The following is a 14,777-nucleotide window of genomic DNA, read 5'->3' on the forward strand; positions in this document are numbered from 1 at the left end:
TGTTTCTTACACTTAATGTATCATATTTGCAGGGATGTTTTCTCATACCCTTTAGAGAATTTTTTACATTACAGAATGTGCTTTGAATATAGTCCTCTTTAAGATATCAGAAGAATCTTTCTTCCAGTATATTCGCAACATGTAAAAGTTTCACTTAAATAATCAGAGTTTAATTTAAATATAAGTCCTTCTGTAGCGTTTCAGTTCGCGTATCACTTTCAGTACAGTGTTTTCTCAAAGCTGTTTCATATTCCTCCCCTACAATTCTCTCCATTTTCTAAAGCAAGTCCTCCACTTACAAAAATTAAATGGAGGACTTTTATATAAATCTTCTGGTCTTCAAACATGCAGTTGGTATTTGTTGAATGTTTAAATTTTGCTTCGTTAGCAGTACAAAAAGCACATCCAAACTGATGCAGCTACCATGTAGCAATCAGAAAGATGATTACTGGGTAGCATTTTTCAAAGCGTACAGCTACTCAGTGTATAAATTCCATTACTGGTAGGAATTATCCAAGTTTACCAATACAACTGTAGAAAAATAAAGATTTTTTAGAACACTGGGGTAATTCAGATTCTGCTTATGTTCTGGATTTAAAAAGATATTGTTTAAGGATGTTGTTTATTTCTTTTTCACATTAAAAAAAAGGAAAATATTCACTATTTAAAACAACTGCTGGAAGAATTCAAGTTGATGTCTCCTTTTTGCTATTGTCTTCCCTCCATCACATGCAAATACTGGGTAGGGTGTTGAGATGCTGCTGGCATTGATTATTATTAATTTCAGAACAGCCTTTGAGCATCTAGCACTTTAAAAGCACAAGGGCTTACAGATGTCTCTTGGGATGGAGGGAGACAACAAAAAGAAGGAATGACTTTGTGCCTGCCAGTATTGTGTGAAAGGTATCATAAGAATGACATGGAAAAAAAACGCTGTTACTAAAGGTTTGAATAATTTGCTGGCAGGAGTTACAGCAGCATAGGATAGGATAGCAGCTGTATTATATAAACTGGGTAGTATTCTTCAGTGTCTTCAGAAATGTTTTCCTGGCATTTTGTTTTCTGTGCCCTGATGTTGTACTAAAATAGAACATCTCCCTCTCTTTCTCTCTCTCTCTCCGTCGTTTGCTGTACTTCGTAGAATCATAGAACTTCCATAGCTTTTGAAACCCTCTGGCCAATTTATACAAAATTTCAGAGAAAAGAATAAGTAAAATGTTGTTGTGTATACAGTAGTGTTTTAGCTTGAATCAGCAGTGCACTTTTGAATCAAATCTAGCAGTTGTCCCTGTTGCTGTGTTTGCATTGCAGATGCAGAACAGTCTGAATGCACAAACATCCTTCAGAATTAAATTAAATGAGAAGATGTGCCCTAGGAGCACACCAGCAGTCTCCACCTATAGCAGGCTTTAAATTCCACAGGATTAGATGGGAGATAATTAAAAACCCCTGAAATGTGTATAGTGTGAACACCGTATCCTCAGTATCAGCTGTTGCTGTCTACAGGTCCATTTCTAAAGACTATGCTACTTGCAGTTGTAGACATAGCTAAAGTAGTCCTACAAGTTTAATGAAAATTAAAGTGTTGGTAGAAGAGAGACACCAAAACAAGTGCTGTCACTGAAGGAAAGTTTATAACTCATCACCCTCTCTATTCTGAGGTAGCAAACGACTGGCCTGTCACCACATGTGTTGTTCAAGGCAGCAATAGGATATGCTGCCTCTTGCTTATGGAAACAGCTAGGAGATACAAACGGGATTTGGGAATGCTCTTTAGTGGAACTTTTTTTGAAATACACTACAGAGCAGGATAAGTGACTCTAATCAAGATCTGTGTGCAGAGACTATCTAGGGAAAAAAAAGAGTTCACCAGACTCAGGGAAAACATCAGTTCTGTAGAGAGGATCTTTAGAAATGTATACTGCAATGAAAACAACAGCAGAATTATTCTTGTTTCTCTTTCAGTGTGTGATTATCCTCTAGTATTTTTTTTTAAATTTAAATCTGTGTGCAGTCCTGGCTATCAGCAAATTCTTTGAAGACTGCTATAGTCAATATACTAGATGAAAAAAGATCATAATAAGCTAAATAGCTCATGACAGTACCTAACCAAAAAAAGCGTATGATCATTGCGTGATGAATGTTGAAATTATTTTTTTTTTTCACAAAGTGAAGTTTCAAAGAGCTATCTCTAAGAAATGTGAAAATTAAGCCCACATCCCCTTTTCCAAGCCAATTTCCATTGTATAATTCAATATGTGAAAGACAGGGAGAAGAAAAGTTAAGGGTCTTTGGCAGCTTGCAACAGAGAGTGAAGAAACTTGAAGCGAAAGAAAGTCAAAATAAAAAAAAAAAAAAAGGATATCTAATTTTAATTCAATTTTAATTCAAGTTTTTCTGACTGTGTTTTTTGAAAAGCCATGTACAAATGTCTACGTGTAGTGTACTGGTTACTGTACCTTAAGTAGCAGTTACAGAAACACAAATACAGAAAAACCTCCTCAAATTAACTCCCCTGCACATACAGACGCATGTAAAATTGTAGAGACGACAAAACAAGAGTAGTCATGAGAAAAATTACGTCCTTCTTTAAAACAGTGAGATTTCTGCATCTGTAGGATTACACTCTCAAAGTAAAGTAAATAGTTTCACAGCATATTCTGTAGATAGCGCAGCAGTGGAAAACAAGCAAGTGTCCATATCTGGCACCCAGATGTTTCAGTTTGCATTTGATACCGAGCCAGCTGCCACACTTCAGGAAGGGAATCTCCCACATATGCTTGTTTGGGAGAGTGAAGTTCATCCTTTGCAGATAAGTTTAAATGCTTGCTGTATATGAGTACGATCTAGGGAGAAGACAGTGTAAAACTGAGTAATTATTTTGGCTAGTGTTGGTATTATATGATGCAGAGGGAAAGCTAACATTATCATGTGGAAAAGTCTCCTAATACTCAGCTTTTAGTAGCTGAGAGAGGAGAAATCTTTGGTGCTGTAATGTTCTGAGAACACTAACAGATTTTATTAGTGAATCTGGTACTGAAGAGGATAATATCGTTTCTGATTAGACTAGTATTAATAACATTTGTTTCCTCAGCAGAAGAAGCAGACAGAAAATCTGTCTGTCTCAGTACGCTATATAGGATCTGTGTTTATATTTCGATATCAAATAGCAATAATCAAATTGCACATAGGTTTCACATTATTTTCAAGGTTTCTTTTCTGTTTTTTAAAACCTTTATAAAGGAGACATGAGGAATAGAGGAGATCAGCTGTTAGGTGAGGAACATGCTTTAACACTACTCACTTAGAGAAGTAATCTCCATTTCGTGTCAATGCACTTCTGTCTTACCTTTCCTATCATTGTTCAGCTGAAATATTACAGCTTGAGAGACAAACTTGTGACTCAAGACTGCTTATGTGGCTTAGCTGTTGAAATATTACAACTCACTCCACAGTGAAGGTGTTTCAGTTCTCTTTCTAATGGGAGATGCTGGTTATAACGTATGTGAAGACCCTCTATGGACACTGGTCCCGACTTTTTACAGGACAACGTTCCAGTTACTCAGGCAGTATACTAGGAAACACCTTATAATACTCTTTTCTGCGGTGTACGTCATCTGAGCCGGCTTCCCATGAGCTACTGAGAGTAAACTGGCTAAATTGTGGGGCAGCCCAGATGGAAAAAAAGTTTTACTTACAGAAAATGGGATGTAGATAAAATATAGAGGCCTATGTCCGAAGAGTGATTCTCCCAAATCTCTCCCTACCTCCATAATACCTGCATTTTGCCACTAAAATTGCAGGACACCAGAAGTTCTGCTTCTGTACATTGCTGGAAATAGTTCACTGTCTGATACTCCTGATTTCCATCAGGATGCATTAACTAGATGGTCTCACACGCTGGTATATCTTCCATGCAACCAAGTATATGCAGTGCGGTAGATCACAACCAGATGCACACTTTACAGCTTATTGCACTCTTGTGGCCATGAAGTGCCGTATTACTCCACGGAAAACAGCTGCAGGCTTTGTTAGCACCTTTACCAGGCAAGAGTTTAACACTGTAGCACCGCAGTGCTGATGGATCTTAGCCCATATGGCAAGGGGAGAGAATTTCATACTGATCATTGACATTAACACTATTTCTAATGCTAATTTAGTAATTTTTTTCTTTCCTAGATTCTAAGCAATTAAATCTAATGTCTTGGACTAAATTTTTTAAATCAGAGTAGAGCTGGCCAACCTGTAATAGCACATATGGAGACCTGAAATGTTTATTGTGCCTTTGGAACATTGACATTTACAATGTTGTGTTCACCAACAATGTAAATTATCTATGCAGAGACACATTAAGCTTTGAAAATATTAGATTAGGTATTTGATCACACTTAGATGGGATCAGATAGATTAGAATGGATTTTGTTAGAAAGCCTAGGTCATGCAATCTGGTTTTATAAATTCCTTTTCATTCTATGTTTTTTTTTTATTGCTCCTCAAATGTGGAATATATTTTTATTATAGTCTCACAGTAATGATATTCTGATGGTGAGCAATGCAAATAACTGTCATGCCACTCTGCATAAAAATTTTTTGCGTAGCATTGTAGGAGGGGAATGACTTTCTAGAAAGAACACAGTTATGATACTGTTGTACAATGTCAACCAGTTGAAAAGTGCTTCATTGGTCTTCTCCAGCTTTGTGACTCTAAGTGTGTTGTCAACATATTAGAGTAAGTAATTGGAAGAATGTGAACAGCAGATTAACTCACCTAGACTAATGATCAGTCCAATAATCATTCTAATTCTATATTATGTTCTAATCATCCTGGGATTTCTGTGTGGTCTTCCTCTAATGAGAGACCGTAGAATTTATATAAATAGGTTGCGTTGCCTTAGTGCAATTATGGTTTATGCCACATCTGAACTTTAGAGAACAGTGTTATTGTTAACCAGTCACTTTTCTTAGCATCTGAAAGAATATGTTTTATGTGTATAAGGCAAACTATTCCAAAGCACTGTAATCTACAGACCTTAGTGTGCTCAGGATTTCTGAATCCTGATTTGTGTTTTAATCATATCGTGCAAATAGTTTCATAGTTTCTTTCTCTATTATATTTTGGAAATATTTCTGGATAAAGATAAATGCTTTGAAATATTTCTTGTTTACACCATGTGCAGGATGGAAGTATACATTGTACAGGTTTAAAAACTGTTGTTTCGAAGTGTGTGACTTTTCCACCTACACAGAATATTGCATGTATGCATTCTATGTATACTGCATACTGTGCATGAAGTATAGAGACAGATGCATACCCAGCTCAGAACTTGGGAAACAATTTTGTTTAAAAGTTTTTTCTGTTATGGAAAAATTCACAACATATGTCTTGTGAATATGCCTTGGGCATCCAGCCTGATGCGGGTAGGTTAACATTAGTGCCAGTCTTTTGCTCATGACTTCTTGCAGGAGTTGAGCTTCTTAGTCTTCTACACCCAGATTGTGCCCGTGGTGCATCTTGTAATGTATATTTTAATGATTTTGTGTTGTTGGTAGTTAAACAACTGGAGAAAGCGTTTAAATAAGTTTAGAACTTATTCTTTTCATCAGAAGTAAACCAGAGCAGTTAGATATTTTAGGCAGTTTGCCAAGTAGCGGTTTGTATTTAACAGTTGCTTTCTAATAGACTAGATCAGTAACAATTTAATTTAAATTTCCCTGTGACAGGCTTCGTGATCCCATGAAATCAAGCAGTATTCAGCAGAAAGTACTACATAAAACAATGAAGTACTTCCAGGTTGAATAAATGTACCTTTGGAAAGCTCTTTTAGTTCAATAACATATTTCTGTTATATCATTAGGGAGCAGTTAAGGTGATTTCTTCATGTTCCGTAGTTTAATTGTCCTATTAAGTGCTTTGATACTGCTGAGTATATGTAAGCTCTGTCAGCAGGACTTAAATCCTGATTTAACCAGAATGTGTTTAGTTGGATTGAGGCTGTACATCAGAGTCAGCCTTAAGACTATTGATATTTAAGCTGTTAAGAGGAGAGAAGTATCTTTTCATAGTTAACCTCTAAGTTCTACAGTTGAATGTAGACTGCACACACTATGCTTTAAATTCACAGCCTTTCTTTGATTTACGTTTCTGAAGTGATATGTGAAAAATCTGTGCAGTAGGGAATCTGATTTTTACAGTTAGATTCATTTTTAGAAAGTGAGTCTGTTAAAAACCCTTGGTACAAGTTTATATTCACATACTCTTAGTATGTGAAATGTAGCTGACAAGTATTTTTATGTGTGCCTGTTAGTTTGAATGCGTGATGCTGATCTGTTTTTTGTCCTAGCTGACGGTTATTATATCCTAATGGGTGCAACCCTGCACTAATGATCCTTGTGTATATAAATTCTTCTTGTTGTGAGCAGACACCATAGGCCACATAAAAATGTTTGCCTCAATTTCCCTGCCAAAAAGGATCTCAGAAACCAGACTTGGCCAAGTAACAGATTTTTTAAAGGTAGAGGAACCCAATAAAATTACCAGCTTTTCACAGCATGAGTCTACTTCCTTTCGACATATTGTGAGGTGTAGGTGAAATATTCTAACTGAACTGACAGTGTAAGGAAGACAGCTAACTAGAAAGCAAGATAAAAGTAAAAACCACCAATGATGATTGATATTGTAATAGCTATTTATTGTTTTGGAGCCTCTTTTGTAGATTTATGATACTTCACCTATATTACTTACACTTACGTGAATCTTGATGTAATGAGATTTAATGTGGTAAAGTATCACAGTTAAGTTCACTGTATCAGGAAGAGCGTTTTGAAACACTTATCAATGTTTTTATTAATTTTGACAATGTTAATATACTTATGAATAAAACTGGGTTTTGTTTTTCAGGGAAAAATTAAGAAGCTTTTGTTCCTTGTAAATCTTAAGTAAAAAGTAAAATAATTAATTTCTTTGATCTAGTGTAATGGGGGTTTTTTCAACTACTCTAATTCAAGTTAATTTATACAACATACTGTGAAGGTATTGCACATGCTGTATTTTAAGAATATGAAGAATGCTAAGACACCTGTGAATCTGGGGATTTCTTCCAGCTTTTCAAATCACTGCTTTGTTTTTAAAAACTGAGCCAATCTTCATAATTTTACATGGGGTTTTTTTGTTGTTTTTGTCTTCCGCGCTAAATGTGTATGGCAGTTCGATCTGTTTGGATGAAAAAACATAAGGACAAAGATAAAGATACTAAAATACACAAAAGTGAAATAAAGGAGTCTCTGTGGATTTTGGCTGTACCTCTGACTTTTTGGGAATGTGTCTCTACCAACATTAACATCCTAAGATGTCCAGCTGTCATTCTATTGAGTAATATGGCTAGATTTTTGACTGCAGCCTGTCTGCATGGACACTGACAATAATAGCAGGACAGGTTGTATAGCAAGTAAATCAGAAAATATTTTCTTGGTACCTTTATACAATCACATACTTGTCCAAAAGAGAAAATAATTTGTATTGATGTCTCTTAACACTGATTATTATTAATTCTGTTAAAAATGTTTTCATTTATCAGATTGTGTTTTATTAGTTTAATATCAAACATTTTTTACATTACCATGTCACTTCAAAAGAATGCTGATTTATTAGAACTGGTGTTGAGTACAGAAACATGGATGAGAAAATATAACTTCAAAAACCACTTTGTGATTTTAGGCCTTTTTGTGACAAATCTCTGACTGAAAATTCCAGTTAGATGTACAAATCTTGATATTCTTATGAAAGTATTCTTTTTTTGAAACTACTTCCTCTCATTTATTAGTTACATGTTTTGCATTTCTAGTACAAGTTCAAATTACCTCCAGTAAGTTGCTTTTCCACATAACTGCACAAATAAATTTCTCCTTGTAAGCAGATTTTAGAAAATTCCAAAATAGGGTGAAAGTGAAACCACAAAGGGAAGTTTTTGAACCGAATATACATATTTTAAAATCTTAAAAATTAAATATATTGGACTGTGAAACCAATTTTCTGATAGATTTTTCCAATCTCTTAGGTTTTTTTGAGATTTCATTGGATAATGCAGAAGATAATGCAACTCATGGAACTGTCTTGCAAGAGCCAACATATGATCTCATAGATTCAATCCCTAATGAATTTTCTTTAAAAAAAATCTTCTTTCCCTAAAGATTTTTGTCAAACTCTGTTGTTTGGGCTTTATATTTGGTTTCACTCTTGAGCTTTTTTTGAATCTTTCCAATAGGACAAAAATATTTGGAGATACTGCTTTTTTTCACTGATACTATCTTCCATATAATGCTTTACTTCTAACCAAGGTCTAATGTCAACAGATTGAATCATAATTGACAGGCAAAATTTTAAAGCATTCTAAATGTCATTGGACCTTTTAATAAAATTAATTAGCCTGCCACAGAGAAAATTTACTAGCCTGCTGGTTAATTTCACAATGTAAAATCATGGGTAGGTGGAAAAGCAGGCGAAAGCTTATAACTTTTAAATAATTATTTAAAGATGTGTGTCTTGCCCCTTTCAAACATGGATTGCAAACGCAGCAAGAGCTTTTAAAATTTTCTAAATTCACAAGAAGTCAAGTTTCCTTTGAAGAAATATAATACAGTTGAAATTAAAAGTTATCAGGTACTAGCTAACGATGAGTCACTGGTTATGTGGAAAATTGGTAGAGGCCTTAAGCTTGATTCATTTGGGATTAATGTTCCCCATGACATTTAAACATAAGTCAGGAGTTCAAAAATTGTGCCCAGTTCCATTATGAATCTTGATGAAATGCTGGTTTCAAAAAATAAACATTCAAAGTTATGTCTATTCCATTGTGCATCTCTTAGCTTACTGGAATTTAACATTAAAGAGCAGTAGAAAGCACCGTGAACCGATACTATGTAATTTTCAGAAGAGTCCCAATACATTGCCTAAACTGTAATGGGATTTGCAAATGTTGGAAACACCTAATGATATGTATTCCAAACATAGTAACATTTGGAACTAAGCTAGGAAACATTTTGAGGCTTTTTATTTTTGGTAATGAGGCATAATTAATCATTGAAGAGTATACTTTAGGTGTCTCTGTGTGACATTTAAAAGTATTTCTCGGGAAATTGTCGTATGGGTGGTTTTCTAGTGGTCAAAGCTGACTGAAACATGAACTGCCCTATGAAGATATCATAAAATTCTGTAGCACAAGCTTTGGTACTTGCAAATTTGCGACTTGCAAATCTTGCAAGTTGTCTACCTGTCTGCTTCCCAAGGTTGCTAACCCTGAGACAAGCAGATCTCCCTGTTTACATATCTCCCTGACCTCCCATGCACATAGGGAGACCTAAATACCCTAACTCACAACTCCTTCCTCTCCAGCCTGCTAAGCTACCATGAAATCTGTGCGTTCATTGTCTGGAATGAATTGTTCTCATGTTTTCCTGCCTGGCCAGCTGTGCAATCAGCTGAGTACCTGGCAGGTCATGTATTTGACTGCTGAGTATACTGGAGAGGAAAAGTAAAACTCCATTCTCCTGAAACAGACTTTATAGTAAGTTTTTGCATGAGTGCTGTGACTTGAAGTCAGAACAAAAATGAGATGCTGAGAATAATAACATATTAAATGGATACATGTATGTCCTTTAGCTAGGTTAGATCTCTTTAGTACATTTCTCAGGAAACAGAATTGAACTCTTAAATATGTTTTCTAGCATCTAATTTGTGATTGTATTCTATACAGCTATACTGTGCGTTGATGATTCTGTAGTAGATCTGGAAACACTGGAAGCACTATATGAAAATGTAAGTAAACTGGGGTAGAGCTGTGGTTAATCACAATAGTATTTCAGACAAAGAATAAGTACATTTTTATTTTATGTTGCCATTTTAGACTGGAGACATTATATAGAAAAAGTCTGTAGGGAATTTAACAGTAATAAAATAGGTAACACAAAAAAATGCCTGTTTACATGCTTATTTCTTTTACTGACTTAGTTCTTAAATGTCAGAAATTTAAAACAGTGGAGTGCCTTTTGAATCCAGTTAAAATGTAACAAAAGGTGTAACATCTAGCTGTGTTCTCTTCTGAGCTGCCTGAAAAAGACTGTCCTTATTTAAGGCCTGTTTTGTGCTAACGTGCTGAATTGTTCTAATTCAAGATGTAAGTGGCTAAAACAGTTAACTCAGGCGAGTGCATTGCTGTCCTTACCCAAGTTGCTCTGGAGGCTAAGTGTATAGCATTCATGAACTGTGTGACCCTGAAGTTGCATCAAAGAATACATTTACACTTGGCTGTAGAGATATCAGAGCTACCTCTCCAACCTAAGCTGTGAGAAGCATCCTATAGCAACATTTACAGCGCTGTGCTCTACAGGAACGCTCTGCTTTGTGGCCATTGGTAGTAAATGGCACCACAAGGCACTAAAGGAATTTATCAAGGATCTTGATGCCTCATTCTTTTGCATAGTCTAAATATTTCCCAATAAAAATTATAATTAAATTACAATTGTTACTTTTCAGAAAAATTAGTAATTTATTAATTTGTTGTTAATTAGTTATTCATTACTTTATATTAATTCACTCAGAGAGCACAAAAGGATGAACTGGAAAAAATCAAGCAATATTATCAGTCTTCGAAAGAAGAGGAACTGAAGCTTCTGGATAAACCAGAACAGTAAGATTATGTTTTTTTCGTTATAGTCCTTTGCGGATATGTTAAAAGGGATCTTGATACATAATTTTTGGTAGCTAATTTTTAACTTTTTTGTGTATTTCAGGCATGATGCAAACTTTGCCTTTATTGCATAACTTTTTTCAGACATGACAGATTTTACTCCATCAACTTGGACCACTAGAACTGATAAAATACATAACCTTGAATCAATAAAAATTTCTGTTCCCATTCTCACATTTGTAAAAGGCTTATCCGTCTCTTAGAGCTTTTAGGGCTAAATTAACTGTCGTAAGCTGGGCCAGACTGATTTTGGTTGTTGACTGTTTGAAAGAGCAACACAGAGTTTGGATGAGTCCTGTGACAAAGACATCACGTACACTCTGGTCATGCTGATTGAAGACCTACAAGGCTGATTCTACAGTTCTTCTCCTACAACTGTTGTGGGCAGTGGCAACTGTTAGGATGAAAAAAGTGTTGCTCCTTCTGTTGTAATAAACCTTAGACCAATGTGAAAATTGCAAGAATCTGTGAGCAGAATGGTAATCTTGAATTTTGTTTTAGTGTATACGTTTGGTTTCAGATATTGGCCTACCAGTGGTGTTTGTCTTCTGCTACTTTGCTACTTTTCCTTTCGTACTTCCATCCTCTTCTTCTAATCATAGTACAATTTCCTGCCCTGAGGCCTCTCTGCCATTTTGCTTCCTTTTCCTTCTTGTCTGTTTTTGTGTTTTCTGCTGTCTTTGGTGTAAGAAAGGGTAGGGGGAGAAATAATTGAAACAGTAGAGATAGTATATGATGGGTTGATGTCAGAAATATTGTTTGCATACCTTTTTTTGCCATTAAAATGCTAGCACTGAAGAGCAGGATTTTTTTTTCTCTTTCTCCTAACACAGAGCAGCTACATACTCATTTGTGACATTCCACTAGGGAATAGGTTGATACTGGGAGATGAGGCTATCATGCTTACTCTTGATTAAGAGTGGCTGTCATTCCTGAGTAAGACTTAAGAAGACAAATATCTGTAACGTGTATATACTAGCTTGTTCTTGCATCCCATATCCATGGCTTTCATTGCATTGGCTTGGGGCATAAGAATACGTTGTGAGACTAGTTGATGTTTTCCAGAGCTTGAATCTTTGGCAAACTTTGCTGTATGTCTGAGTGAAATAAATATTAATGCATTTTGTGTTCTGGAGAATATGAATCTTGTAGAGCTCTAGATTTATAAAAGGTTGTTGGTTTTTCTAAATTATAGTATGGAGAGATTGATCTTAATTAAATGCAGTGTTGGATTTATGCCATCATTGTTCCATAATTAAAAAACTTTAAATAAAGAAGTTACACCTGGTCATTCAGAGTGAAATGACAGTCAAAGACAAAAGCTACTTTTTATCAGTTATTTCTCTGTGTTCTCTCTGCAAGTCTCAATTATCGCATTTTTACTGTATTATTAGACAACTTACTAAGAAAACTGGTTTTTTAAAGTGTTATTTCAAGGGGGGAAACAATTTGCTGATAATGCATTTATGTAAATTTTATTGGACCTTCAAAATAATGTCCTTCCTGAAAACTCAGTAGATCAGGTGCTGCTGATTTTGTTGTCTAAGTCAACCTTTAAGTCAACCTAAATGCAGAACTGGAGATTTGTTGGAACTATACTATGCATATTAACTCCAGAAAAGGTTAAAGACACAAAAGTGCAAAATTTGTATGTGTAGTTAAAAGTATTTGCTACAGGGCATAAGCCTTGCGTATTTTCTTTAATGAGGATCAGAACAAAAGCGCAAACTAAACCATTTCTCAAATGGTTGCAAATACTAGCAATAGGCATTCATATAATGAAGCCGTTGACGTGAGTTCACTGAGGTCTGAAGGAAACCTTTGCCGTTTTCAAATGCTTGGATTAGCAGACAAATAGAGAGCTTTAGTGCTATCGCTGATGCTCTCTTGCACATGTGATTTTGGTTTGTTTTGCTGGCATGTGAAATTTGCTATTGTTGATACAAACCGTAAGTTTGACAGCAACATGACAATACTCTCCCAAATTATGCTTGATGATAATAGTTGTTAAAATGCTGATAGTCATTAAAATGATAAAGTTTTATATGCACAATTGGCCACAATCTGGGGCTTTACTAGCAGGATACAGATGCTTTAGCTAGTTTCCAAGAAGACTCTTTTAGTTGTAATATAATCTTGGTGAAGTCCTGTTAACTGTGAAAAAATACTAATGAAGGAAATTGTAGCAAAATACAGTACTGAGCTTTCCTGTTTTGTATGTAGTTTGATTTCAGGAAGTAGTGAGCTATTGGTAATTGCTGTCCAAGTAATGCCATTTGCTTCTTTTCAAAGACCACTATCCTTTGACTTCAGTTTAAATCATGCTAGCTCATTTAGAAGGTTGCAGGATTAGGTACACCTTTTTCCAAAAAAAATTATTTCTAAATATATTCTTCAACTGTACATAAATGTGAACTGATAATCCATAGGTAATGAATGTTTGTTTGCACTAACAACATGGTAATATGCATGGCTTGAAAGTACTCTCAAGTCCTTTACTACAAGATTCTGGTAGGATAAGAGAGTTCTTAAGTAAATGCATTTTTTATTTACCATTCCTGCAGGAGAGGAGTGAACTGGACCTCATAGAGATGAACAGCAAATTGTCTGTGTTTACTTTCGGCCATAAGAAGTGTAGCATAAGAAACCCATCAAAAAGCTGTGTCACAGTCATGTCATCATTACTTTAACTCAAAATCATACTTTTCTCAGACTAAAATTGCAAATATGACTCAACTAAGAATATTCTTTTCTCTCCAGAGTTTTGTCCACCTGAATTGGTGGTTTATCCTTGATAACCACAGATTCATGCCATGACTTTCTGTTTAGTAGCTACGTTTGTAGTCACTAGGGTTCCTTTTTGTGACAGATTTCAGCTACAAACGTTCTGTCTGGATATTTACATTGAATACTTTGAATTCCAAAATCTGGACACATTTTCTTTTTATGGTGATGCTCTTTTAACTCTCAGCATAGTTATATTGTATTCCGATGACCAGCAGTGTAGGAGATAGTTCCCTTTTCAAGGGAGGGCAAAACTAAGTGTCATTTGACTTTTTAAACTTTTAAATTGTATGTATGTTAGAACTTCAGTGAAGCGGTTTGGATTTTTCTTTCTTTTGTTTCTCTCACACAAAGTGCAAAGTATCCTCTTTTTTTTTTTTCCTGGCAATACCATTCATTCCCAATAGGAAGCATTTTTATTAATACCAGCTTGGCATTTCTTTTTTTCCCACTGCTTAAGTGTAAGAGCTGAGCCAGCCCTCTCCAATCCTTCTCTCACAATAGATTTTTTTCATCAGGCAAGAAAGAAAAAGAAGGGAAAAAACGATATTCCAATTAAAACATAGTATTTCACACCAGCCACAGGTGGATTTTGCTGTTTTTTTAGACAGTCGCTATGTATTCAACAAAGCATTGCATTCATGAGAAATTTATAAAGTGGATTTGAAGATACTGATTCTATTTATTATGAAAAAGAAATAATTTGGAGAAATCAGATGTATTCGCTTAAATAATTAAAATAAATTTAATAAGCATTCAAGCTAATAATGGTTCACAGGACTTCCCATAATTCAGTGAGGTAGAAAAATCTTTACGGCATTGCGTTAAGGAGGATCTAAGGATATCTGTAGACAGGAGATCACAAGAATGTTTCTGAAGTGATATTGGAGCAAAAGACAACTTGTTTCTGGATTTCAAGAAAGCATGTGTATCACTGAAATCCTGGACTCAAAACCCTCAAAGCAAATTCTGCAAACTCTGTTATTGTAAGGAATGTTAAAGCTTCTTGTTTATGTAGCCAAGCTCTTACATTTTCAGTTGAAGAAAAGGGAGGAATTACTCATGCTTTTGGGATGCTTTCATTTTGTGATATCCGAACTAGAGTTGCTGAAGACATTTCTATTTGTTTTTATTTACCAAACAGTTAAAGGAAGAAAGCTGAAATAGACTCATGTGGAAAGTGTGCATATGAGGACAGATAAAGTGCAGATAAAGAATTAGTAACTTTACTGAGCAGCGACTGAAGAGAGA

General features: G+C 35.2%; 1 protein-coding gene across 4 annotated transcripts in view; it reads left to right on the plus strand.

Annotated features, from left to right (window-relative positions):
- Window positions 1-14,777, plus strand: part of FMN1 (formin 1) — a 180,016-nt gene that overhangs the window by 106,280 nt on the left and 58,959 nt on the right. For all 4 annotated transcript variants that reach the window (XM_086613529.1, XM_086613530.1, XM_086613531.1 and 1 more), the window contains 2 exons: window positions 9,750-9,811; window positions 10,594-10,682. In XM_086613529.1, coding sequence (XP_086469655.1) covers window positions 9,750-9,811; window positions 10,594-10,682 — 151 coding nt within the window. The remainder of the gene's footprint in view (window positions 1-9,749; window positions 9,812-10,593; window positions 10,683-14,777) is intronic.

The sequence above is a fragment of the Tauraco erythrolophus genome, chromosome 6 (assembly GCF_009769465.1).
Source record: "Tauraco erythrolophus isolate bTauEry1 chromosome 6, bTauEry1.pri, whole genome shotgun sequence".
In the NCBI taxonomy this organism is placed as follows: domain Eukaryota; kingdom Metazoa; phylum Chordata; class Aves; order Musophagiformes; family Musophagidae; genus Tauraco; species Tauraco erythrolophus.